The sequence below is a fragment of the Schistocerca gregaria genome, chromosome 3 (genome assembly GCF_023897955.1).
Source record: "Schistocerca gregaria isolate iqSchGreg1 chromosome 3, iqSchGreg1.2, whole genome shotgun sequence".
NCBI classification, from domain to species: domain Eukaryota; kingdom Metazoa; phylum Arthropoda; class Insecta; order Orthoptera; family Acrididae; genus Schistocerca; species Schistocerca gregaria.
The window spans coordinates 853,452,990-853,480,464 of record NC_064922.1 but is presented as its reverse complement, the minus strand read 5'-3'; the positions used below and the strand labels follow the sequence as shown (position 1 = coordinate 853,480,464).

At 39.1% G+C, this 27,475-nt stretch overlaps 1 protein-coding gene across 2 annotated transcripts in view; it reads left to right on the top strand.

Moving 5' to 3' along the window:
• Nucleotides 1-27,475, top strand: part of LOC126354803 (huntingtin) — a 472,584-nt gene that overhangs the window by 189,461 nt on the left and 255,648 nt on the right. For both annotated transcript variants that reach the window (XM_050004721.1, XM_050004723.1), the window contains exons 20-22: nucleotides 10,210-10,395; nucleotides 15,054-15,256; nucleotides 27,079-27,214. In XM_050004721.1, the coding sequence (XP_049860678.1) occupies nucleotides 10,210-10,395; nucleotides 15,054-15,256; nucleotides 27,079-27,214 (525 nt within the window). The remainder of the gene's footprint in view (nucleotides 1-10,209; nucleotides 10,396-15,053; nucleotides 15,257-27,078; nucleotides 27,215-27,475) is intronic.

Sequence of the window (27,475 nt, the reverse complement as noted above, 5' to 3'; positions counted from 1 at the left end):
GAGATCACGAGACATGAGCTATGACTGTCTTAAAAAAGCGCATCGCAATCTCGATTTCAATGTTTCAGAAAGTAACATGCGGTGTTTGGTGGAGTTCAAATTTATACCTTCGTAATACGAAAATATGCAACATACATGTTGCTGCACGTCAAAGGTCTGAGTTTCGTTTTCTAAAGTGCCGGGAAATTCTACTCTGGTATATAAAACCATAAACATTCAAAGGATTGATGAGTTTTAGTGTGCCGAGGAAGAGTATACTGTCACTTAACATGGAAAAAGTGTATTTTCACCCGGCAGAAAGTCTATTTTTAACTGGGAAATCTGGGAAAAATCCGAGAAGTTATTTCCTGGTCTACATATACACCCTGCTCATAACAACAAATTGCTTCCGATGAGCATGAAGTCACAACTGTTCACATTAGATTCGTTTTAGCAGTTACAAACGGGCTCATGTGCAGATGAATTGCATTTGAGTAGTAGATTCTCCCGCTTCTGGCTACAGGAATGTGGCTGTTGGCTGTGCAAGCAGTCGCAGCAAGCTGCTAGATGCTACCGGGAAAAGGGTGTGCCAAATTCATATTCTTGAGGGAAAAAAACTTGTTTCACAAAGCGCCTAGCATCGTGCGTACATTTGCCTATCGATTATTTATATGATTTTGAAACGCTTCCCTGTTGGTTTTTGAACATATTTTAAGTTGATTTCTGAATGAATCATAAGTTGATTTTTGAATGCGTGCATAGTGTATGTAATGTCTCTGTCAGGAGAAGCCTCGTCGCATCTAAAAATAAACTTTCCACAGACAAAAGGGGACGGGGCTATACGAGCTGAGCAGAGTAAAGCCGATCGGATGAATGCTAATCGCTGTCTAATTATGTGGTTGATTGGGTTTGCGAATGATCAGCATCATTATAATTAATAGGGAAATCCATAGATTCAGACTACCAGAATGGAAATAAACGACTGACAGGAATAACAGGTGAGAAAGATTACCTATTATCGGTGTATCCAAGAAAATGAAATTTTGACAGAAAATTGTTGGCCAGATCACTACACTAGTAAGGACCAGTTGTACAGTCCCTGGCTAGCAGCCGCTTAAGTTCTATTCTGGAAGTAATGCGGAAAACGTGTTGTACGAATACGTAATAAAATAATGCCTAACTGGAAAGTAATCGTGGGATAACTAAACCTGTGATTCTGGCAGGGTTAGTGAAGTTAATCAATGAACAAATTTTGACAATGGCAGGAATAGCTACAGAATTGGTGATGGCAAGATTGTTTGTTAGAACGAGGAAGGAGAAGAAATGGGGCCATCGCACAAATTATGGAAGAATAAAACGATTCCAAATTTATATAAAAATTTCGTAATACTACTGTTCGATCTCATGCTTGAGAAACTGGTGCAATGAATGAAATGTGAAACTATTTCCTAACATAAAGCTTTTTGCTTGTAATAGCCCTAATAGGCATTTGATATTGGTACTTCGTGGATTATATTCTGTCATGTTATAAAAATGGCCATTTGTGCCACAATAGTCTCGTTTGTGTGGTGTGTATTACAATATTGCTGCAATTACACTCCGTCTTCAGGCCATGAGTGGCTTACTGGGACAATCCGACCACCGTGTCATCCTCAGAGGAGGATGCGGATAGGAGGGGCATGGGCTCAGCACATCGCTCTCCTGGTCATTATGATGGTATTCTTGATCGAGGCCACTACTATTTGGTTGAGTAGCTTCTCAATTGGCAATGAGGCTGAGCGCAGCCCGAAAAATGGCAACAGTGCATGGCGGCTGGATGGTTACCCATCCAAGTGGCGGCCACGCCGAACAGCGCTTAACTTCAGTGATCTTACGGGAACTAGTGGATCCACTGTGGCAAGGCCGATGCCCTTCTGCAATATTAGAAAGGTCTATTTTGTTTTATCTAGCAGACAGTGGCAAAATAGATGTAATCAGATCGAGAAACCACACCAGTCTTGGGTATTGTTTGTGTTAACAGTTTTTTCAGTATTAGATGACATTTCGAATTTTTATGTAGCAAACCATTTGACAAACATTGATGACGTAATAGATTCTTTCGCAGAAAGGAAAGCACGCCAAGTAAAGCTGTAGCAAGATTAGATAGAAAAAAATGCAAGGAGCGAAGGTTTGAAGAAATGTGTAATTTCTTGCACATCTTGTCTTTATTGGTTTTATGTATCCTATATTTAATTTTATGTCACACAAAACATCAAGTTATTAGCTAATAGGCAAAAAAGTGTGCAAATTTTCTGAAGAGCTCTTGTTTGCCCAATTACAAATAATCCCATGCACTATTAATTGCGAGATTTTTTTTTGTAAGAGGGGCAGGCTGTCAAACCGGCCGACTGGGAGCAGGGGAGGCACCACAGGACATTTTAATTTCCACTGTCCTGAATATAGTTGGAAGGCATCCATTACAAAATATACACGTTCCAATTCCACAGAGAGAAATACAGTGACGTGCTGTAGAAGACTGCTTTATAAAAAGGCGTACGACTGCACTTTGGCACACTTAAGACCACATAATTTGTTTTACATTTCCTCGAACACATATGTTTCATGTTTCAGACTTTTCAGAAAGATGTGCACTACAATATGAACATATTTTTGAAAATTCGATTTTTTTTAGTATTGACCCAGTTTGCAAATATCGTAAATCTGGCGACGTCAGATGAAAACAAAATGGATATCTGTGGCTGGGAGCTATCAAGTGATTTAAAATACATTCACATAGTTATGGAAGGCTAAAATATGTCATTAGTTTCAGATTTTATTTTATATCCACCTTTCTGACAGTCAAGCATTAATCGCCATGCGGAACAGTGAAGTTATTTTTGTCAGTTTGCTAAAGAAATTTGACGTTTATTAACCCTTTTCGCAGAGGCAGTCAATGTATTTGAAAGGAAATGTTTAATTCCATAGTGCTGGCTAGTTTCAACTGTTTGCTGCATTTGAAGTGCACACTTTCATCTTCTAGCACATATGGCATTATGCCATACTAAAGAACCAAACATGATATAATACACTAATGGTGCTCCAAGAAAATTTACAGCCCATAAACCACACTGAAAAGCTGAATATCAGCTTGAGGTCTACTTCATTGGGAATCTGGACATACGAATGTGCACTTTAAGTATGCACTTTAAATGTGCACATTTTAGAATGGTTCACAAAATTCCGATGCTCTTGGAGTATCCTCTGATGTCTTGTTTCTTTTATGACTTAATGTATGATCTTTCAATGTTTTACATGTACGTACATACGGGCTTCCTATGTCATGATAGCTGCACAAGTGCGGTGTTGCCTATTATCTATGCTCTCTGGCAACTGCTGAACGAATCTATTTTTAACAGGTCACGGGAAAATATTGTGAATGGTGGTTTGAAAAGTGTTACTTTCCAAGTAAATATCCTTTTACGTAAGTTGAACTATGTGCAAGAATGTATCATGAATTTATTAAATCACAGAGCGTTTGACTCTCATTTAAAAATCAGCTCTTTGATGATGAGCCATTTAGAAGAATGTCGAACCTTGAAGATCAGACATTTATGTCATTATCAAACTGGCACATTGTGTGATACATCTTAAGTGTAACATTTGCAAAAAAGATCGACATTATATGCAAAAGCTTAGCTTCTCTTGCAGTTTATTAACCTTAGAGACCAATATGAATGTGAAAGCTTTTCTTTTCTTGTAACAACACTGTGTACCGGGTGATCAAAAAGTCAGTATAAATTTGAAAACATAATAAATCACGGAATAATGTAGATAGAGAGGTAAACATTGCCACACATGCTTGGAATGACATGGGGTTTTGTTAGAGAGGAGGGGGGGGGGGGGGGGGGGGGAACCACGCCGTATTGCTAGATCTTTTGGCGCGTCATTTGGTGAAGATCGTGTGCTCAACTGCCTCTTTCATCATGCTTGGCCTCCCAGGACCCCAGACCTCAGTCCATGTGATTATTGGCTTTGGGGTTACCTGAAGTCACAAGTGTATCGTGATCGACTGGCATCTCTAGCTGTGCTGAAAGACAACATCCGACGCCAATGCCTCACCATAACTCTGGACATGCTATACAGTGCTGTTCACAACATTATTCCTCGACTACAGCTCTTGTTGAGGAATGACGGTGGACATATTGAGCATTTCCTCTAAAGAACATCATCTTTGCGTTGTCTTGCTTTGTTATGCTGATTATTGCTATTCTTATCAGATGAAGCGCCATCTGTCGGACATTTTTTGAACGTTTGTATTTTTTTGGTTCTAATAAAACCGCATGTCATTCCAAGCATGTGTGTCAATTTGTACCTCTCTATCTACATTATTCTGTGATTTATTGTTTTCAAATTTATACTGACTTTTTGATCACCCGGTATATTAATTTAAACTATTAACTTTCCCTGTTTGTGTGTTCATGCTACTTAACAGTGATGTTGCTGTTGGCTGACTACATCATATGTCCTATGCTCTGAATATCCACTGTCGTCGGCTGGCGAGATCACATGACATGAGCTATTACTGGCTTACAAAAGCGCATCGCATTCACGATTTCAGTGATTCAGAAAGTAACATGCTGCGTTGGGTGGTAATTCCAATGATGTTGTTGTTGTTGTTTTTGTTTTTGTTGTTGTGGTCTTAAGTCCTGAGACTGGTTTGATGCAGCTCTCCATGCTACTCTATCCTGCGCAAGCTTCTTCATCTCCCAGTACCTACTGCAACCTACATCCTTCTGAATCTGCTTAGTGTATTCATCTCTTGGTCTCCCTGTATGATTTTTACCATCCACACTGCCCTCCAGTGTTAAATTTGTGATCCCTATATGCCTCAGAACATGCCCTAGCAACTGGTCCCTTCTTCTTGTCAAGTTGTGCCACAAACACCTCTTCTCCACAATTCTTTCAGAAATGACTTCCTGACACTTAAATCTATACTTGATGTTAACAAATTTCTTTTCTTCAGAAATGCTTTCCTTGCCATAGCCAGTCTACATTTTATATCCTTACTAATTTGACCATCATCAGTTATTTTGCTCCCCAAATGCAAAACTCCTTTACTACTTTAAGTGTCTCATTTCCTAATCTAATTCCCTCAGCATCATCCGACTTAATTCGACTACATTCCATTGTTCCCGTTTCGCTTTTGTTGATGTTCATCTTATATCCTCCTTTCAAGACACTGTCCATTCCGTTCAACTACTTTTCCAAGTCCTTTGCTGTCTCTGACAGAATTACGATGTAATCAGCGAACCTCAAAGTTTGTATATCTTTTCCATGGATTTTAATACCTTTCATGCCCCTCGACTCTTATAATTGCCATCTGCTATCTGTGCAAATTTTAAATAGCCTTTTGCCCCCTGTATTTTACCCCTGCCACCTTTAGAATTTGAAAGAGAGTATTCCAGTCAACATTGTCAAAAGCTTTCTCTAAGTCTATAAATGCTAGAAATGTAGGTTTGCCTTTCCTTAATCTATTTGCTAAGATAAGTTGTAGGGTCAGTATTGCCTCACGTGTTCCAACATTTCTACGGACTCCAAAATGATCTTCCCCATGGTCGGCTTCTACCAGTTTTTCCATTCATCTGTAAAGAATTCACTTTAGTATATTGCAGCTGTGACTTATTAAACTGATAGTTTGGTAATTTTCACATCTGTCAACACCTGCTTTCTTTGGGATTGGAATTATTATATTCTTCTTGAAGTTTGAGGGTATTTCGCCTGTCTTATACATCTTGCTCACCAGATGGTAGAGTTTTGTCAGGACTGGCTCTCCCAAGGCCATCAGTAGTTCCAATGGAATGTTGTCTACTCCCGGGGCCTTGTTTCGACTCAGGCCTTTCAGTGCTCTGTCAGACTCTTCACACAGTATTGTATCTCCCATTTCACCTTCATACTCTTCCATTTCCATAATACTGTCCTCAAGTACATCACCCTTGTATTGACCCTCTATATACTCCTTCCACCTTTCTGCTTTCCCTTCTTTGCTTAGAACTGGGTTTCCATCTGAGCTTTTGATATTCACACAAGTGGTTCTCTTTTATCTGAAGGTCTCTTTAATTTTCCTGTAGGCAGTATCTATCTTACCCCTAGTGAGATAAGCCTCTACATCCTTACATTTGTCCTCGAGCCATCCCTGCTTAGCCATTTTGTACTTCCTGTCGATCTTATTTTTGAGACGTTTGTTTTCCTTTTTGCCTGCTTCATGTACTGCATTTTTATATTTTCTCCTTTCATCAATTAAATTGAGTATTTCTTCTGTTACCCAAGGATTTCTACTAGGCCTCGTCTTATTACCTACTTGATCCTCTGCTGCCTTCACTACTTCATCCCTCAGAGCTACCCACTGTATTTATTTCACCCATTCCTGTCAATTCCAATGTATACTTTCGTAATACGAAAATACACAGCATACATGTTGCTGCACATCAGTGATATTTCCAAAATGTGCCTTTTCCCTTAGCTTTGTTTTCTAAAGTGCCAGGAAATTCTACGCCCTTGTATGAAAACCATAACCATTCAAAAGATTGTTAAGGGAAAATATACTGTCACTTAACATGGAAAAAGCTTGTTTTCACCCAGGAGAAATTGTGTTTTTAACCAGGAAATCCTTGAAAAACCCGGGATTTTTTTTTTCCTTGTCTGCATGATGACCCTGAATGTTGCATTCAAACAATGGAAAGTCCAGGTTGGAATAACAACAATATGGAGAGGATAGATTGCTGCTTGCCATACAGAGGAGTGTTGAGTAGTAGACAGGCACTATGTAGAAGAGAAAGTCCTTGTGCAGTAGTAAACACACACACACACATTAACACAAGCACAACTCAAGCACATGGCTGCTGTCTCAGGGCACTAGAGCCTGACTGCAACTGAGCATGACAGAGCAGCAGTGAGGGATGGGTGGTGGGGGTAAGGGGGACGCATGAGGTGGAAAGGAGGAGGGCTAGGGGTAGCAAGGTGCTGGTGGGGGAAGATGCTACTGCTGCCTGGTAGAGCGTGCAGGGACTTGATGGGGTCAGGATAAGACTTCTAGGTGTAGTGTCTAGAATCTGTGCTGGGGAGGGAGGGGGGAAGTAGAGGAAGGGAAAGGACTTGTAGATGCATTGGTGGAATAGACATGTGTAGCATTGGAGTGGAAGCACCTCCTCTTACACAAAAATCTCCAGTGCCTGTGGCGTTGCTGCTATTGAATACTATCCTTTCCAATGTGCGACTGACTCCAAACCTACTGCCGTCTGCCTTGCCGTCATAACTTAACAATATTCTCACCCACAATTACTTCTTCTTTGAGGCATCACCTAAAAACAAATCTGTGGTACAGCAATGGTCACCTATGAGCTCTGTCCTATGCCTACCTTTTCATGGTCCAGCTAGATTAATCATTCCTAACCAACTTAGTGAGGATGCCCTACCCACATTTCTCTAGAACTTCAACACCTTCTCCTCTATTCATTCCACCTGGTCCTCCACTACCCGACAAGCAACCTTCCTTAATGTTGACCTCCATCTCAGGTATGGCTGCATCAATACCTGTGTCCGCATCACATCTACCAAGCACCATCAATACCCCCACTTTGACTGCTGCCACCCATTTTGTACCATGAATTTCCTTCCATACAGCTTGACCATCCATGGTCATTTCACATCTGTAGTGCCGAGCAGTCTGTCTCCAAATTTGCCAAGGGTATCATGGAGACCTTCACAGACTGAAATTACCCTCTCAACTCTGTCCAGAAACAGATAACATATGCCTTCTCTCTCCAGTCACCTACCAACTTCCACATACCTACTGTCCAGCCACAAAGTTGCACTCCTCTTGTGACTCAATACTTCCCAGGACTGCAGCAGCTGATTCACACTCCCCTCCAAAGTTTCAATTATCTGTCATGCCCTGAAATGAGGAATGACCTCCCCTCTGCCATACCCTGTTCTCCACAGTGATATCCAACCTATGCAATATTGTTTTCCATCCCTACTCGAGCCCTGCTCCCAACCCTTTGCCTCATGGCTCATACCCCTGCAGTAGGACTAGCTGCAAGACCTGGCCCATAGATCCCATGACTATTGTCTACTCCAGTTGTGCCACAGACATCTCCTACCTTGTTGGAGGGAGGGCTACCTGTGAAAGCAGCCATGTCATCTACCAACTAAGCTGTACCAATTTCTACATGGGCATCATAAAACAAGTTGTCTGTCCACATGAATGGCCACCAACAAACTATAGTTAAGAGACAGCTGGACCACACAGTTACTGAACATGCTGCCCAGTGTCGCGTGCTTCACTTTAACGACTGTTTCACAGCTCGTGCCATCTAGATTTGTACTAGTAGTATCAGTTTTTCTGAGTTGTGTCAGTGGGAACTCTCCCTGCAACACATCCTCCGTGCCTTTAACTCCTCTGGACTAACCCTTCACTGGTCCCTGTTTCCCACCTACATAACCCTTTCTTTGCTCCCACTCCATTACTACAACATGTGTCTGTCCCGCCAACCCACCTACATGTCCTTTCCCCTCCTCTACTAAGAACCCCCCCCCCCAGGTCCTCTACAGCACAGCGCCCTGAGACAGTGGTTGTATGTGTGTGAATTGTGCTTGTGTGAATATGTATGTTTTTTTCATTGCAGAAGGAGGGCTTTGTCTTAAAGCTTCAATATATTAACAGCCTTTTTCATTGTGTCTGTGTGCTACTCAACACCACCTCTATTATGGTGAGTAGTAATTTACCCTTTCCATTTTGTTGCAAATGTTACTTGCAGATGGGTTCATTCATTCTGTGTAGAGATTTCTTGTCGAGTTTGTCTTGATAGATGAAGAAGCTTGCACAGGATAGAGTAGCATGGAGAGTTGCATCAAACCAGTCTCAGGACTGAAGACCACAACAACAACAGAAGTTGAAGATTCGAAGTCAGTGATGTATATATTTCACGGACAATATATGACTTATAAATATCAATGGTCTTCAATGGAAATCATTGAAACAAAGATGTTTTCTATTATGTTGAGAAGTTTTCATGAAATTTCAATCACCAACTTTCTCCTCCGAATGTAAAGGAGTTTTGGGATCTCTTGAAGTGGGTGAGAAAGTCTGCACCAGAGACTTGTATGGGGGTAGCAGAAGACCCTTTTATCGTTTATTATTTACAACCATTCAGTCTCCTTGGCTGAGGCTGTTGATCTCTGGGACCTCGATGAGCAAATGAGCCTCTTGGTGCAACTGTCCTTGCACCACCATCTGTGCCAATGGCACTGCATAACAAGTGTCTCCTAATACTGTGTCAGCCCCCGTGGTTATCTTGTGTAACTGAGCGTGTAACAAACTCAGCCATGGAATCTGCCATTGTCCTGGAGAAGATGGCCTAGTCACGGTAAGACAACATTGTGCTCTGAACTCCACACCAGAGGATATATGGCTATGGCTGGCTGCATCGGACCACAGCGGCATGGAGGGGAGGTGGCGTCCTTGGGTTGCGGTTATCAAAAATGTTCAGAGAAGGGCATTTGTGTAATATTGCAGCATCAGAGGAGAGAGCAGCCAGTATATGATAAACGAAGTTTAGGTTGAAGTCATTAACAACAAAGACTTTTTCATTGTGGCAAGATATTTTCATGAAATTTGAATCCCAAAATTTCTCCCCTGAATGCTAGATATTTTGTAGACTCCCATATGCATAGGGAGAAATAGCATTGTGGTAAAATAAGGGAAACCAGAGCTTGTTTTGAAAGATTTAGGTGTTCATTTTTTCCGTGTGGTATTCCAGAGTAGAACAGCCCAGAAATAGTCTGAAAGCACTTTGATGACTGCAGTACCAGGTACTTATATGTGAATTGCAGTGTAATGATGTAGACATAATACTAATTTGGTGATGAAACTGAAAGAATTTTATCCAAGAATATCACTAAAATAAACCAAGTTTCAAATTTATCACCTGTTGTTAATAACATTAATAGTTTCGTAATCAGATTATAAAAACAGAGTGGTTAAACATGTATGTAACTGATACTTGTTTGTTGTGCACATATATTCGTTAGAGCATTTCAAATGAACTATTTGGCAACATTATGTTTACTTTTGTGCACTGCTGGCAGTATTTCAAATTTGGACAGAATATGTGCATTGTAGGACTGCGAATGTTATTTTGTCTGTGGTAATTTGTACCACTGTAATAATGGCTTATTTTTATTCTCTTTCAGATCACTTTGGACTCTGGTGCAAGTCAGAAGTTTGTCTGCTTACTTAATGCAACACTAGAAACTCTTTCACAACTTCTGGAGATAGCAACTTTGCATGAAGGAGGAAGGCTAGCAGAAGAAATTCTTTCATACCTACGTCTAACAGTGATTATAGCTCCCACTGCAACTGTTAAATGTGTTCAACAGGTATTAGTTTTTTCATGTAAAATATTAATTATTTTTTTGGTGAAAATGATCACCAAAATGAAACTACTATTAAATACTGATAGATGTTTTCCATTAGTTTTATACAATTTTGACATTTGTTCTTATTTTGTTGTTTAGTTTGAAAACTGATGCATTAATATCGAAAAAGAAGGTTTGTTTAATCCAGTCACTTCATGTTTTGCACTATTGTCTTCCATTTTTCAGCTTTCACATTATAGACATAACTTACTTGTATGTAAGATGATTTTTCCCATTATATTTTCACATCTTGTTCATCATGCTATATGTAACCCCACAGACTGAAATCTCTTGTACATTAAATTCAAGCAACCTTTATTGTTTTCTGTAATTTCACTAATTATTTAGTCTTATAGAATTCTTTTTGTTGGAGCTATCAATGATTTTTCAAGTCATGTTAAATTTATGCAGAGAAAGATGAGCGGATTAGTATTTAAGACCAGGAGAAACTGTCCCCAGTACAGTTGATACAAATGCTTTAACCAAGTCCTAACTTTCACAAGCTCAAGATCCTTTTTTTGGATGAGAGCAAATGAAGAAATTGGAGGATATACAACAAGCAAAAGGGCTGGGTCTGGATTTTGAAAATTCAGATGACATAGAGGGGTGCATGAGTTGCTTCTTAGCCAAAACTGCACATTAATGAAAGCAAAACAAAACATTTTAACCTCTCCAATGACAGCCAGTGTGGCAGCATGTTATCATTCAAGTTATGTGTTGTGGCTGTTGGATGCTGCAAGTAAAATATTGGCACTGTATTTGTTTGAGTTATTGCAAATGACATGGACTGAGATGACGAGCACAGGTGGCATTCTAATGCAGAATCCAGCATTATGTAGGATCTTATTTCTGCAATACTGGCAGAAAAAGCCTTGGTAACTTGGTTCTACTATTGATGCTTGCCATCATTTGGAGTGGTATGAGAGGGCAGTGTGCTACAAATTTGTATAATTTTCTAGAACACTTATGATGCTGAAGTCTTAGCTGTGTGCCACTCCCAGTTTGCTAGCTGATTCGCACTATTTTCATCAAACTTTCAATGGCTATAGAGTAAGTTTCATGTGAGACATATGAACAGAACAAGTACAGTATGAAACGTGGAGCTGTTCTGAGTATGGTCAGCTTCTGTCTAGCATGTAGATTTGTTTGTTCCTTCATGTTTCAAATAATACTGTCATTTACAAAATGAGGAAAAAAATCTACATATTCACAAGTCTGATCAAGTACTTGTGTGGCACACCATGAGCAACAATGCATATATGGACGATATATTGTTTTCAGGATGATGATCTAGCATTGCAATGGAAAGACAAGAGGGATAGATGGATGATAACTAGCAGGCACACATTGGTTACCACAAGGGAAGGTTATTAGAAATTGAAACCAATGGCAGTGCTGGATTAAAGAAACATAAAGCTGGTGAAGATGAGGATTACATACTAACTTCCAGAAAAAGAAGTTTGTGAAAAATTGATTTTTGCTATTTATTTAGTTTAAGCATCAACAGTAAAACCAAGTTACCAAGGCTACTTCTGCCATTGTTACACTGTTAACTGAAGTGTTTAGTTGGTTCTGTTCTTTATAGAAAACACTTAAAAGACATTAATTACGTTTTTTTCACATCATTCATACCTACATAAATATCAACTAATTATCATTAAGAATCAGTGTGGTAAAGTTTGAAACATGGGGTGGCACACAAACCTACATTACACTCACTACGCTTATGTGAGCTGTCTTTCATCCCATCTTTCCCTATGATGTTTATCTGCTTCTCACTAAACGTTACACATCATCTACATGCTTTCTTCTTCATTTCTACCAGTTTCATACAGTTTGGAAAATGTTTTTGTACAACTGAGCGATCCATGAAAAACCTCAGTTGCCTCTTCTCTCTGCAAGACTAATGCAGCCCAGATCTCCTTTATAAACTTAGGAGTGCTCAGTTTTGTCACATTCACTCAATAGTGCAAAATTCAAGCATTGGATGCTGCTGTTACAGTGGAAGTCAGGCAATCTCCACCAAGTCACTGTTTTGTGATCAGGTGCTCCATATGAGAGAGCCTAATGAAAAAGTTTTGCACCAGCTTTATGTTTGTTGTAATCCAGCACTGCCACTGTTTTCATTTTCTTATTACCTTCTCTTGTGGCAACAGGCAGCACTGAGGATGTGTGCCTGGTACTTACTATCCACTCATCATTCGTGTCTTTCCATGACAATGCTAGCAGACAATTTTTACGACAAAAAAGTTGTTCACCATTCTTGAGAGTTTTACCTTATCTGAGAGCCTTGGGCAATCCTTTTCTCTTTTGAATTACACGTCCCACAAGATCAGTGTTAGCTTTAGCCAATTCTTCAGTTAGCTGAGCAACGATGTGGAATCGGTCAACTTATACTTTGTGGTTCTTATCTTGGAGTGTGCCGAGAAGTTGCTTCACTACTGTAGAACCGGTGTTGTCCAGGTTATCATCCCTTCCATGGTAAACCTCAAGGTTGGATATGTAGCCAATTTTGGATGCTACAAGAATGTATAGCTTCATGCCATATTTACTTGGCTAATTAGCCATATAAACTTTGAAACCTATACACCCCCTGAAAGGACATACATCTTCATCAGTGATCCATGAACAATGGCAGTTCATGCAGCTCGAGACATGGATGGGGATTGCATTGTTGCCAGTTGCAAGCGACAGTTGCGGTAAGTGCACACACACATGCTCTGTGCTTGAAGAAAATGTGCAAATTATGTTACTCACTTGCTTGTGCAGAATTTATCACTTACTACCACCCTCAGCCTTGACGACGCGCAACAAGTGGAATAAACATTCACTATTAACTCACTAGAATTATGTTTAACGCCCACATTGGCAACAACATTCACCGCAGACCGCAAGAACGCTACTGAACGCTTGTGGGCCATCAGAGAATGCGTAAAGTAGATATGCAGAACAAGCCTGAACACGACCGCCATCACTTGTGACTCCAACTATAGTGATTCACTGGTTGATAACTTTCTTTTAACTTATTTACGAAGTGGCCTAAGTTGATGAAAAGCACTGAAGTCTGCTCCATCTTCCTTTTTTTGCTTTGTGTTGTCATTTATATGAAATGTTGACAACATATTAAAAAATCCATTCCTTGGCATAACATTGGGGCAGAAACTGCAGTTAACCACTGGATTACTACACCAATGACTGGCCATACTTTGTATCTCCATGATCAACTTGTGGAGGATAATATCCAGAAATTTCTTTCAGAATTTGCCCCTAATTTGTTTTGTGCTCTGAGTATGGTCAGCTTCTGTCTAGCACATAGGTTTGTTTGTTCCTTCATATTTGAAATAACACTGTCATTTACATAATGAGGAAAAAAATCTTAATATTCTTGAGTCTGGTCTGATCAAGTACTTTTGTGCCACACCATGAGAGGCTTTAAATACCAAAGTGTTTGGAGTTTTATCCACTTCACTCCCATCATCCTTCAAATTGTTACTCAGTCTTGGTCTGTTTGATGTTGAGTGGCTAGGTCCACAGACAATGGTGAACCTTCATTTGACATTGAATAATATTACGAAATTATGCAGAATGTTGCAGAACCAATCGCTTAAAATTTTACGCTCCGTATTGATTTCGGAAGAAATTAGACATACTAGGACTCTGGTTATTGTCTGATATTCCATGATCGCCGTCACTATTGAAACCTGAAAAACATTCATCATCCATAGTCTCAGCAAGTACTTCTTTAATAATTTTTTTGAACTTTTGCATCATTGTCACATGCCATTTTTATTATAAAGAAGATAACAAGCTAAAACCAATAATAGTGGCATCAAAAACAATGACAGACAAATAACAGACCACCATAGAACATCTAACAAACAAACATCAAACATAAGCAAATTGTTTCCAAAAAATATATATTGGTATATTGCTTTACCTTGCTATGTCCTGTGATCCAGTGCTAAAGTGATGAACTAAAAGCTTGGAGAACCTATGGGTTTTAGTGGGAACAGTAAAATTATGTTTGAAACGCAAAAGGAGCATGGAATGCTATGCAATGTAATATTATGTTGGCACATTTTCTTATTTTCCATGCACAACGCAATATTACTGCATGGTGTTAACAAAGAATCAAGCTGTTTACTGACATGAGTGTCCATTGTGTGAGAATGTGAAATGATGGAAGATGTTTTATGTCTTGACATTACGCCACAATGTATGCATCCTGTGATATCAGAATGGGGTTCAGGTGGTTATAAGAAACTGTCATTATTAATTATTGGTATGACAATCATTGACAACACTGATGTCTATCTGACCCAACACATACCTCTGCCCTGTCAATACCGATAACCAGTTGTGACTAAATTTCATAAATGTTGGAGCTGTTTCATGAGCCTGTAACAATGAGATTTATGTTTCCTATTTATTTTTAGTTTTTTCCTCAACTGCTGTTAACTGTGTCCATTTTTGTGAACTGTTAAATCTTGGAACATTTTGTGTGTTTTATTATTTGCTGTTGTGCAGCTAACATTTCAGGTTTTGTAGATATTACTTTGAAAAGCTTCTGCAGAAATGCTCTGAGTAATGAGTACTTTTTGCTTTGTACATGTAAACAGCTACTGAAATGCCTGTTTGGTACAAATCTAAGCGCACAATGGGAGGATGCAGATGAGAAGAAATTTTCTTCAGCGCCTGTTGGCTCTCAGGTTCCTGTCTCATCTGATGGATTTTACAGTACATGTTTTCAAGCAGCGTACCGTTGCCTTACGGATAATATTGCATCCCCTTGCACAAAGACAGACAAGGATGAAGTGTCTACGTAAGTTTTATGTAAATTTCTTATTCTTTTATTTTATTACATTTTACAGCCCTTGTCTATACTGTCCTCATAGGCCATAAAAGGGGAAAAAGGACATGTACTGTTTAATATATGCAGTTTTGTTGAGTCACCGTCTTATAAGAATGAAAACATGGTCCAAGCAGATTGTGATCTCTCTATTGTGTGTGCTATTAACTAATTTTGACTGTTGGTAATTGGAAAGCACATATCACAAGTCTTTAGTTTATTGAAAGCTTCTATTGTATGTCAAAATGTTTGTTAATTCTTGTTGTTAGTTTTAAGGTCGAAAAGGGTAAAGTCACTCTGAAACGTGTCCATAGTGGATAACTTCAATAACACATGACTTCATGCTTTGGCAGGAGGTCCCTCCAAGTGGACTGCTCACTACTTTGGTGGATGAATTTGGAGGGAAATAAGTAAGAAAAAAAAAACTTTAAAATTTTGTGAATTATCTGGACTCAAGCCTAAGTTTTTTTTGAGCTGTGTATTGATTTTATGCAACATTTTTAAGAGCTGACAGGGCAGTACAAAGTTTTATTGTATGTGAGAGTGGGGAGAGGGTTATTCAATTGCTAATCATTGTACCAAGCTTCATTCCTCTGTAGGTCTGCCTACATTTCCCTACAATTTCAGTCATTACTACTTTCCTATGTACATCATGATCATCATCATCACCTGTGAATAATTTTGTTTAGCTGTCTATGTCATCCATTTGATCATTTGTTTGTATGTTATGAACTGATAATTGTAGTTTATCATTCCATTGTGAAGCTGCCTTTGCATCTGAGGTTTTTTGCCCCTTTAAGAATAGAATGTTGATTCCTGTATCAAGGATGTCCTGAATCCAGTCACGAAGCTGGTTGGATGTTCCATAGCCCCATGTTTTGTTTACTAGTTCACATTATAGACTGTATTGAATGCTTTCTGAAAGTGTGAAGTATGACATCAATCCGGCATCCATTATCTACTGCCTTGTGGATCTCGTGAATAAACTGTGAGTTTTACTATACTACTGTTTGTGGAGTTCATATTGATTCCTACAGAGGGGACTTTTGTTCACTAAATATGTCATAATACTTTAACATGAAACATGCCCTACAGTTTTACAGGAGATTGCTAGTAGTAATAGTAGTAGTTGTTGTAGTAGTAGCTTTATTCATCCGTAGATCTCTTTTTACAAGGATATAGGACATGTCAAAGTATTGTTGAAATAGATTCCTGTAGTTAAGTACATATGTCTCACAATCTTTTTTGAAAGGGGGAGTGATCTGTAACTTTTTCAAACTACGTGGAAAACACAACATTTCTCCATTGACAGGTTGCAGCTACAAGGGAAGTAAGTTTGTTTGCATTATCTATGTAGAAGTATCCAGGTGTCTCATCACGCCAGTTGCCTTTCCTTTGTTGAGTAATTTTATTTTATTTGTCTTCTGTGGGTACTTATCTCCATATCTTTCATTTGGGCTTTTATGTGATTAATGAAAGGAGGAACTGTATTAACATCTTTCAGAGCAAAACAATTTTACGATATTGAATCCATATTTCCACCTTCTCTATGTCATTCTCTATTTGAATACCATTGTGGTCACTGAGCCTTCTATTTACATATTTTATGGTTGTCATGTAACAACAAAATTTTATGGGATTTTTTTTTTTTTAGATCATTAGGCGTAATTTTCCTTTCAAATTTATTGGCTGCATCTCATGTGCTCTCCTTACATTCCTTTTGGATTTATTCAGTTTTTATTTGTCAAAAATACTTTCAATTAATTTAAAACAGTCATAAAGTTCACTCAGCTTTTGTGGAGTCTTTCTGACCTGACTGTAGAATCCATGGCTGGTTATTTCTATCCCTGACAACTTAATTCTGCACATACATGTCTAAAGCGTATTGTCTAATAACCTCATTACTGGTGCTACTTAGACCCTGATCTTCCTTCCTTTTATTTCTATACAATTGTGGTTCATACTGTAAAGGTCCATATGCAGTTACACTTTTTCACAATTTATTGTAACCATTTGGTACTTGGATTTTCTACTGTTTGTGTGATCTTTTTGGTTATCCTGTTACCATATTTACCTTCTTTGTTGCTTTCACAAGACATGTGCTGTAGCAATTTGCTACTACTCTGATGACTTTGATATTGAATGTTTGATGATTTGCCAGTTTTCAATATTAAACAGTGTGGAATGTCATCCAGAAATGTATTTTGTAAGTAACCACTGCATATATCCTAAATTATTGCATTTCAGTGTAGGAAATGATATTGTAGTTTGTGAAGTTACAGGAATAAATCTTCTGATCATGATAAAATTGTTGAATTTCAGAAAGAGGAAAATGAAATTTCATTATGTTTGCATAATTGAATAATGGTCAAAACAGTAAGGGTATAAGATGACGTATACATATGATAATTTCACTGTGACACAGTTTTTTTAAATTGTATATTTTCTTCTTGGACAAGCTGAGTAAGGACAACATGCCAATTTCAGTTCATTAATTGTTGTTGTTTACTTTTCTTCTAGTACTCTTTTTATCTGTTCACTGTGCTATTCCGGACCAATTGTTTTCGCTCTCCTCCTTTGAATCCTTCCTCATTCAATACATACTCATTCAATACATCATCATTCAATACTTACCTCTAAACATTTTTCTGTCATTTGTTTCTTCAGATTTTATATTATTTCTTTTTCTAAATCCTTTTTTTGTATGTGGATCCAATTTTCTGTTGACTTTTCATTACACTAATATTTGAAGATTGTAGTTAATAATAGTCAAGGGGCATGAAAGGGAAGCAGTGGTTGGGAAGATGTGAGACAGGGTTGTAGCCTATCCCCGATGTTATTCAATGTGTATATTGAGCAAGCAGTAAAGGAAACAAAAGAAAAATTCGGAGTAGGTATTAAAATCCATGGAGAAGAAATAAAAAATTTGAGGTTCGCCGATGACATTGTAATTCTGTCAGAGACAGCAAAGGACTTGGAAGAGCAGCTGAACGGAATGGACAGTGTCTTGGAAGGAGGATATAAGATGAACATCAACAAAAGCAAAACGAGGATAATGGAATGTAGTCGAATTAAATCGGGTGATGCTGAGGGAATTAGATTAGGAAATGAGATACTTAAAGTAGTAAAGGAGTTTTGCTATTTGGGGAGCAAAATAACTGATGATGGCCAAAATAGAGAGGATATAAAATGTAGACTGGCAATGGCAAGGAAAGCGTTTCTGAAGAAGAGGAATTTGTTAACATCGAGTATAGATTTAAGTGTCAGGAAGTCGTTTCTGAAAGTATTTGTTTGGAGTGTAGCCTTGTATGGAAGTGAAACATGGACGATAAACAGTTTAGACAAGAAGAGAATAGAAGCTTTTGAAATGTGGTGCTACAGAAGAATGCTGAAGATTAGATGGGTAGATCACATAACTAATGAGCAGGTATTGAATAGAATTGGGGAGAAGAGGAGTTCATGGCACAACTTGACTAGAAGAAGAAATCAGTTGGTAGGGCATATTCTGAGATATCAAGGAATCACCAATTTAGTATTGGAGGGAAGTGTGGAGGGTAAAATTCGTAGAGGGAGACCAAGAGATGAATACACTGAACAGATTCAGAAGGATGTAGGTTGCAGTAGGTGCTGGGAGATGAAGAAGCTTGCACAGGTTAGAGTAGCATGGAGAGCTGTATCAAACCAGTCTCTGGACTGAAGACCACAACAACAACATGGTTAATTTCTGTCTTTCATTCAAAATCAATGTCAAAAAAATTATTGTCTTCTTTTTCTCGGACTTGTCCAAATGAACAGACACCTCATATACAGGGTAGGGCAAATAAAAGGGGCCCAGGGAACAGAGTTACAGGGTACAAAGAAACAGTGCAGAGGAAAGTAAATACAGTACTAATGTTACTATAGAAAATGCTGAAATTGACCAACATTCGTCTATTGGCATTTTTGGGACCTGGTCAACAAGTTCCTGAAGGCGGATCGGAGATGAATTGCTGGAATTGCTGCAGTCTTATCTGACTTAAAGTTCTGCTACAGCTCTTGAAGACTATGAGGGTTGTCACAATACCCTTTAGACTTGGAGGGCTCCCCAAGTTAAGTAATTGCACACTGAGAGGTCAGGTTACTTGGGTGGCCAGCTAGGGCCGTGATCAGACTGGCCGACAACTCTGTCAGTCATGTAGATTGTGTAAATGTGCTCCAAGGTTCGGTCAGCTGTATGGGCAGTAGCTCCATCCTGTTGAAAGTAACTGTAGGTCTTCTCCTTCTCCGTTAATGCTGCCACAAATGGATTCAAAGTGTTGGAAATGTAATGTGCAAAAGTCAGGGTTTGATGAAAAAAGACGAGACCAACGATGTGGCATGTTGACACTGCACACCAGACCCCAAACTTCTGATCATCCAATAGTGTTCCATAGAAGTTTTGTGTATTCTCCACTGCCCAGAACCTGTGATTCTGTGAGCTAACATACCCACTTGGGTAAAATGAGACTTCATCAGACATAAATGAGAGATCCATGTCGAAGCCATTCATTGTTATCTTAATGAATAGTCACTCACAAAACAGGAGGTGCTGAGGAATGCTTTAATGCATGAACAGTAGACACTTGGTAGGGATACACGTACAGGTCCAGGTAGAGTATTTGTTCGCATGATCGATGTGATACTCTGATCTTTCACACCAGGTTGATTTGGTAGAACTCTGAAGCATTTTTTGGTGAACTGCAGCTACATTTTCTGGTGTGCAGGCGTGTTTCGGAATGTTTTTAGACTTGTTCAAAACAGAGCCTGTCTGGCACCATTTTCAGACTAAGCTTTGCATGGCACTTTGACACCATTAAACTTCTCAGCAAACAACTGACTTTGTTACCATGTAACTTTCCACCATGAATACCTGTTGCTCCACTCTTTGCACTGCTCCACTCACACCGATCACTGATAAAGCCCACACTATGCTCTGAACCAGTGTAGATCAAGTGGCAGGCGTACATTTAGTGTGCACACCACAGGGTGTGGTTATATGCATATATTCACATCCAGTTGTATCCACTTGTCCAAGCCATTTTTATCTGCCCACTTATGATGATGACGGCCATTGATCCCTTGTGTGCAGATGCACATCGAGGTCAAACCCCTATGGGAATTTGCAAGACACAGCGAGTAATGAGGCTAATAAGCAGGGGCACTGCATTGGTAGTATGTGGTATAAGTTGAGAATTTAGGTCTGACACGAGGCGTGCTAAGGCAGTCCATGCAGTTATGGTGACTACTGTGACGGCATGGCTCAGTGGTCAGTGCATCTGCCTAGTAAGCAGGAAACGTGGGTTTGAACCCCCAGTGCAGCACAAATTTTCAACTTCCTCCATTGATTCAAATCAATGCCTTTTGGCAGCTAATGTCTTCATTACTTTGTGTCTTGATTCAGCATTACTTTGTAATTTCCAACTTCCCGCAATTTTTCATGAGCCTAATATTTTCCTAATAATTTTCTTAAACATTTTCCTAGTACTGTATTTCTTGTTTATGTGTACTATAATGCCTTATTTTTGCATTTCAGGCAGGCATTTTTTTTATTGTAAAGGACTTTAGTTATAATTTATGCCCTTCCCATTTTATGAGGTGTTACCCAAAATATCCAAGAATTTCGTTGCAAAAATCAGAAAACTATACTTACATCCTAATGTCCTTCAAAGTAGTCATCTTGGGATTATACTGAAATCCTAATGACCTTCAAAGTAGTCGCCTTGGGAATATATGCTACAATTTTAGCATTGTTCTCATTTTTGGAAGCATTCCTGAAAGTCCGTAGGGTTAAGGGTGTTCAGTACAAGGTACAATTCCATTTGGACATCTTCAGCTGAGTCAAAATGTCGCCATTTCGGCATGATTTTCATCTTTGACAACACATAGAAGTTGCACGGGGCTAGATCTGGCTAATAGGGAGGCTGGTCGACCGTTGCCATTTTGTTGTTGGTCGGGAATTCTTTCACAACGAGTAAGGTGTGCATGGATGTGTTGTCATGGTGCACCTACCAGTCTTCCTTTTTCCATAACTTGGACCATTTGCACCAAACGTTTCCCCTTAGTCACCTCAAAACCACACAGTAAAACTGCCTGTTGACAGTGTGACCAAACTTTTTGAACTCTAATTGGCCTTGGAGTAGCTGGAGTTTGCCATTGTGATGGCTGCTGTTTTGTGTCATGGTTATAACCGTAGACTCAAGATTCGTCTCTTGTTATGACTCTGGAGGATAAGAATTATGGACACTCGCCATCTCTTTGTTGCAGCTCAGTGTACATCTGGAACCCGAGGTTTCATTGGTCAGTACTGAGAATGCGAGGGACAAACTTTGCTTCAGTTCATTGGCTGGAATTCATTGACATGTACTGTATGACAGTCCAAGTCTGTCACAAACATCGTGAATTGTCTGCTTTCAGTCATTGTGGATCACATCTCACACTTTCGTGATCAGTTCCGGTGCTGCGCATGTTGACAGACTAGAATGTTTATCATCTTCCACAGATTCTTGGCCTTCCTTGAAGTACTTGAATCACTCAAATGTTCTTGCTTGAATCAGTGCATTCCCACAAAATGCCTCTGGCAGCAAGCGGTGGCTTTCAGCTGCAGTTTTCTTTAACTTGAAAAGGAATTTGATGCAGGTCCATTGCTCCTTCACATTACCCATTTCATAAACCGCAGAAGCACTGAAACACATCATGACATGCACCGCTATAACTCACAACTGTGTGCACCATAGATGATGCATCTTTGTGCCACAGTAGCTAAGATGTGCCGCTTATAACATTTAGCTGTGGAATTCTGTGCTGCTACTGATTTGACTAATGCAATGAAATTCTTGGATATTTTGGGTGGTACCTCATATGTATTCCTTCTTCTATAGCATCTTTTTTTCTGGACTAATTTCTTCAATATCTCGCCAAGATATTTAAATTTTTTAACCTCCTCTGTTTGGCCAGTGTCTGTGTTCAGAAATATTGGTGCATCTTTAATGTATGTTATTTTTTTTCTGCAGTAAATCTTAAATCGGACCTATTGTCTATTTCTTCTAGAAGATTAATCTGTGTGTCACTACAGGTGTCTCATTTTGAGAAAGAATAGCAAAAACATCCACAAATGTAAGGCAGTTTATTCCATTATTTTTGTTTCCTTTTCCCAACCTTACTGGTGAAATCTTATATCCATTCCAATTTCTCATCCTGTGTGTTTTTTTTTTCTAGAATACAACTAAAAAGGACTGGGGATGGGCCATCACCTTGCCATACAACAGTGTTTATTTCTAAGGGCTGAGCCATTTTCCCATAAATTTCAATTTAGATACTTTGTAAATGTTTCATGAATCAGATTTTCTAATTTTGACTTTACATTTAGTAAGTTGCAGAATGCTAAATAAAAATTTTAAACAAATGAAACTGAAAAAATCAATAGAACATTAAAAATGATTGTGAGAGATCATATGAAATAATAATGCAGTAGAGAGAAAAGTTCAGAAATGATGCAAGGAACTCCTATACAGTATAGGAGGACTGTGTCACAGTAAAACCTTTCAGCTTAATATTTGAAGAGTTGAGGTATAGGACCAACTTTTCTCAGTTTTGCTGGAATCTTACTGAAAATAAAACTTGCTGAGTAGTACACACTGCTCTGTATATTTAAGGAAATGTTATCCAAGTGAAAATCATTTTCACCCTGTGTTCATTGAATGAATATTACAGTTTTTTCTGAATGAGTCAGTATTTACAACAACAAATCCCATGATTTAGTGTCTGTACAGGGATTGCAGAGTTAGGATTTTAAGATACCTGAGCAACAACCTACACAAAGTTTGCAAACTGACACTGCAGATCTGCCTGTTCACCCTTTTCTGGTCTAAGAACACGCTCAGAGAGTGCAGAGTTGTCCCAGAATATAACATAGGAGGTAACAGACTGAAAGTAAACAAGCATTTTTGTTCCATTGTTAGAGACAGTGGAGGTTATTCTTATAATAAAGATGGTAGCAATCTGTTTCTGCACAACATATTTCCTATTAGGATGACATACCTGTATGTTCAGAGATTATGCAGAACATAGGATTACACTGGTGTCGGGTCTCTGCAATTCTAGTCTGTATGAATCAAGGTATGGATATGATGTGAGCCTCTGGAACTGCTTAGCAATAAGGAAGGTAACTAGAACAACTGTTTCATGATAATGTGTGCCCTGACTGCAAGTGCCAGTGACTATTTCGTATTTACGCTCACTGATCCCATGGGGTTACTGATGATTTCCTGAAGGACTTGTTGACATTCATCAGGAAAAGCAATCTCCAACACTGGAACAGTCCTGTAAGGTGCCAATATAGCTGAAATGTATCTTCCAAGTGAATTCAACAAATGTTCAGTATAATGTAATTGGATAAATAAAAAAAATCTTCTCTTTCCTTCTCATACCACTTAGTAAGTGTCCCCTGATCTCGGATTCTGGGTGACTTTTACGAACTCTCCCAATTTCTTAAATCTGACCAGTCCTTTCCTGTCATCCCTCTTCCTTCCCCTTTAACCCTTCTTTCAGAAGAAGGAACCACTGACCCTGAGAACTTGCAAATTTAGGTACTATTATATGTGTGTTTTCCTGCCACCATATGGTGAGTAGATTTTTTTATCCATCCAGTTACATAATACTTTCGAAAATTGATTGTTTTTGCTGACACATGTTTAGTAAGATTAAAGTCCATGGACGGAGTTGGTTGAACCACTTGAATGATGCTGTCCTCTTTTTAATGCATTGTCGACCAGCTGAGCTGTTTGGAGAGGGACATGAAAGTATTAAAGGCCAATGAAATCACCATGTGACAGAGCAGAAGAAATCAAAAATTGATTTGGGTGAAAGGATGTCTTTGAAATCATTAATTCGGTTTTCTGTTCTTTTAATGCACAATACAACATACTGAGTGAGGTGATGTTGCAGGAGGATGGTGTACTTGCATTTGCGAGGATAGTGGCTCAAGTCCCATTCTGGATTTAAGTTTTATATTGTGTCTCTAAATTGCCCTAGACAGATGCTTAGATGATTACTTTAAAATCTGTTCAGTTAACTGCAGCTCACGTAAGAGAAAAACATGTCTTCACTTGTGCCGTGCCTTTGTCCTGTGTCTTTGCATGCCATACTGTTTTGTTGTTCCATTTCTAATGAACTTAATGGTGATAAGATGTTGAATTCTAATCTTCCGTCCTTCCTCTGTCAAGTTGTTAATCGGTTGCACATCATGATTGGTGATGGTGGTCATATATATAGAGCACTCAAAAGATAAGTCATCAGCACCCATACTCAACTGATGGGAGATGAATGTCATTTTGATTTATGAAAGATATGCACCAAACAGGAAATATAAAATGTAATCATCAACCACCCTGGGACACTCACTCTCACTCACACTTACACTTTCACAGAGAACATCAAAAGATATAAGCCTCAAGGCAGTTTGTGATTAATATACATGGACTGTAACTACACAAATCGAAAACAGTGTAACAGGGTATTGTGCTCGGTTGACCAATTGGAAAATAAAAGATGAAGCAACCATCCACATGTTAATATCATATACCGAAGATACTATTGAGAACACCAGACATTGCACAAAAACTTGATACACAGACCACATTTGAATCGTTGTCTCCTGAAGTAGAGTGCAAGTTAGATGTTAAGTTGGGTGCAGCCCTCATGGCTTGGTATATTTGTACCCGATAAGTGCTATGTACGGGTGGATCCTCCTGTCAGAGGAAGAATCCATGCATCAGAGAACAGTGCTTACTCCAGAGGCACTGCACTGGCCGGAAGGAGGAATGCCACAGCCACACTATTGATTTTGCCAGGTGCAGCTTTCTCTCAACTCTAACCACTCCTCCTCCCACGAACGCATGATCCTCTGCCTCAACAGTGAGGTAAGTGCACTACAGGGGCAGCACATTTGGAAATTGTGTTTTTCGTGCAGGCACTCTTAGGTGCATCATTTTCTGCTTCGTTATCCTGAAAGCCCATGTGCCCTGGTACCCTGCAGAACGACACATCCTTGCTTTGCCTCTGTAAGTGGGAAAGGGTGTCACAGATCAGCTAAGGGTACTTTTGTGCTCGGTACGTGTGACAGGTAGGCTGAAGGGCACTTTAGCGAGTCAGTGTGGATGAGGTATTTGGTATCAGGAAGACACCGCATCTGTTCCACTGCCTTCAAGATCACATATAATTCATCATCGTTCACTGTTAATGTAACCATCTGTGTAGACAACCACACAGCCACAGTGCTCGGATAAAATTGTGTAAAACATTAATTTAAAAACACAGCACGGACTAAAATTCCTTTTGTATGCTGATAAATGTAAAATAATTTTGGATCCTTTTATCAATCTTGTGGCAAATGATTCCAGCCTTGATGAAGCTCAGAAATATGGTCAACATTAAGAGCTACTAAGTCCTGCCACACACGAATTCCAAATGGCTTCATTCCGTTCCCACCTATTTCTAAATAATCATTCCATTGGATAGCAAGCAACAGTATGGAATGCTGGAGATCATGAGGTGGACAGTAGGTGGCATACTCGGCACACCATGTGGATCTGCCACTGGATTTTGAGTGGTGGTTCACCAACCTCAACATAAAGACTGGGAATCAGACTTGTCCTGTATGTTCCTATCACCAGCTGAGTCCCCTCATGGCAAACTTAGCTGTAAACCGTGCAACTATAACTGAGGCAGGATTGCACAAACACCTTGTAAAACTGGAGCAGACCTATTCCATCTACTACCCATGATGTGTGGCTGAGGCTTAGGTACTTAAAACCCAATTTCACTAGAGAGCAGAGTGCAGGCAGTGTGGCTTAATGCTGTGTGTCTTGTTCTGTTTCCATTCGCTAGGCTTCTGTATAGTATTTCCCTGCTTGCTCTGATGTGTTGTGGGAAAGAGTTAATGATTATCATTGGCTGAGGCATCTCCTGAGTTACATTCCTCTGCTCTTCTTTGAAAAGACCTTTTCAAAGAATTTAGGATATGATCCCTCAAGTTTTCTTGGCGTGCATGATTACTAGTGTATTTCTGGGTGCTCTGAAAAGTTGTTGTTTCCGTTTTATGAACAATATTTCAAACACTGACCCAGCCATCTTCTTAAAGTGCTGTGAGTGCACATAACAGCAAAACTCTCAGCACTGGGGAAGATGACTGGATTGGCCATTGAAATATTGTGCATAAAATGAAAACAGTACCTTCGCAGAATGCCCAGGAGCTCACTACTAATTGTTAGGAAAGTTCAAGGGCATTTGCCCACCTCACATGGTGACCGAGCGTCTTCTATCTCGATCTCAGTGAATCACATCGCTCATTCATTGTACCAACTTTCTTGCGTATTAGACATTGACCACTCCTAGAGCTTCCCCATTTGAAGAAAGCCTGACTATTGAATTAATTGTCTAGCTGCTTGTCTGGGCTATTTTTTCTTCTGGTAATAAACAGAAGTGGCCTTATTTCATAGTGACACAATCATTAAATTACATTTATAATGCATTACACTATCTTCTCTGTGATCTCATGAATTGTTTTTCCTGATGCACATTCCTGTGTTTTTGTGTAGTGGTCTTTGTAATTTGTGAGCAATAACCTGTCCACAAGTAAGTTTTCATTTGAATTTCCTGTGTTGTACTACAGGGATACATGTATAAAAATAATTCCTTTATGATAACCTGTCAGTATCTTAGCAGACATAGTGTGTGCTTTGTTGATAAATATGTGACAGTGATAAACCTTTGAAATTTAGGTGGATGAACTACATAAGGAGGAGAAATGACCGGAAAGCTCCATTCCTACAGAAAAATTTCACGAGGGGTTCTGACAAGGATTCACTGGCTGCTTACATCCGCTTGTTTGAGCCAATGGTAATCAAGGCACTGAAGGTAAGAATTACCATAAGAGTAAAAAAAAAAAATTATTATTCATATTGTCTTATACTAATGTTAATGAAATATCAAAAGTGCACCTATGACTGCCAGTCTGGCAGCTCGGATCAGTGGCATTCAGGTCTGAACTGCTGTCTGTGGCTGAAAGCTTGTGTATTAGTGTCTTTTAATTGTACCTGTCTGCAACTTAACATGTCATCTATATGGTAAGTAGCAACCTAGCTTTTCCTACAGTGGTGATATCCCTATTTGGAGTTT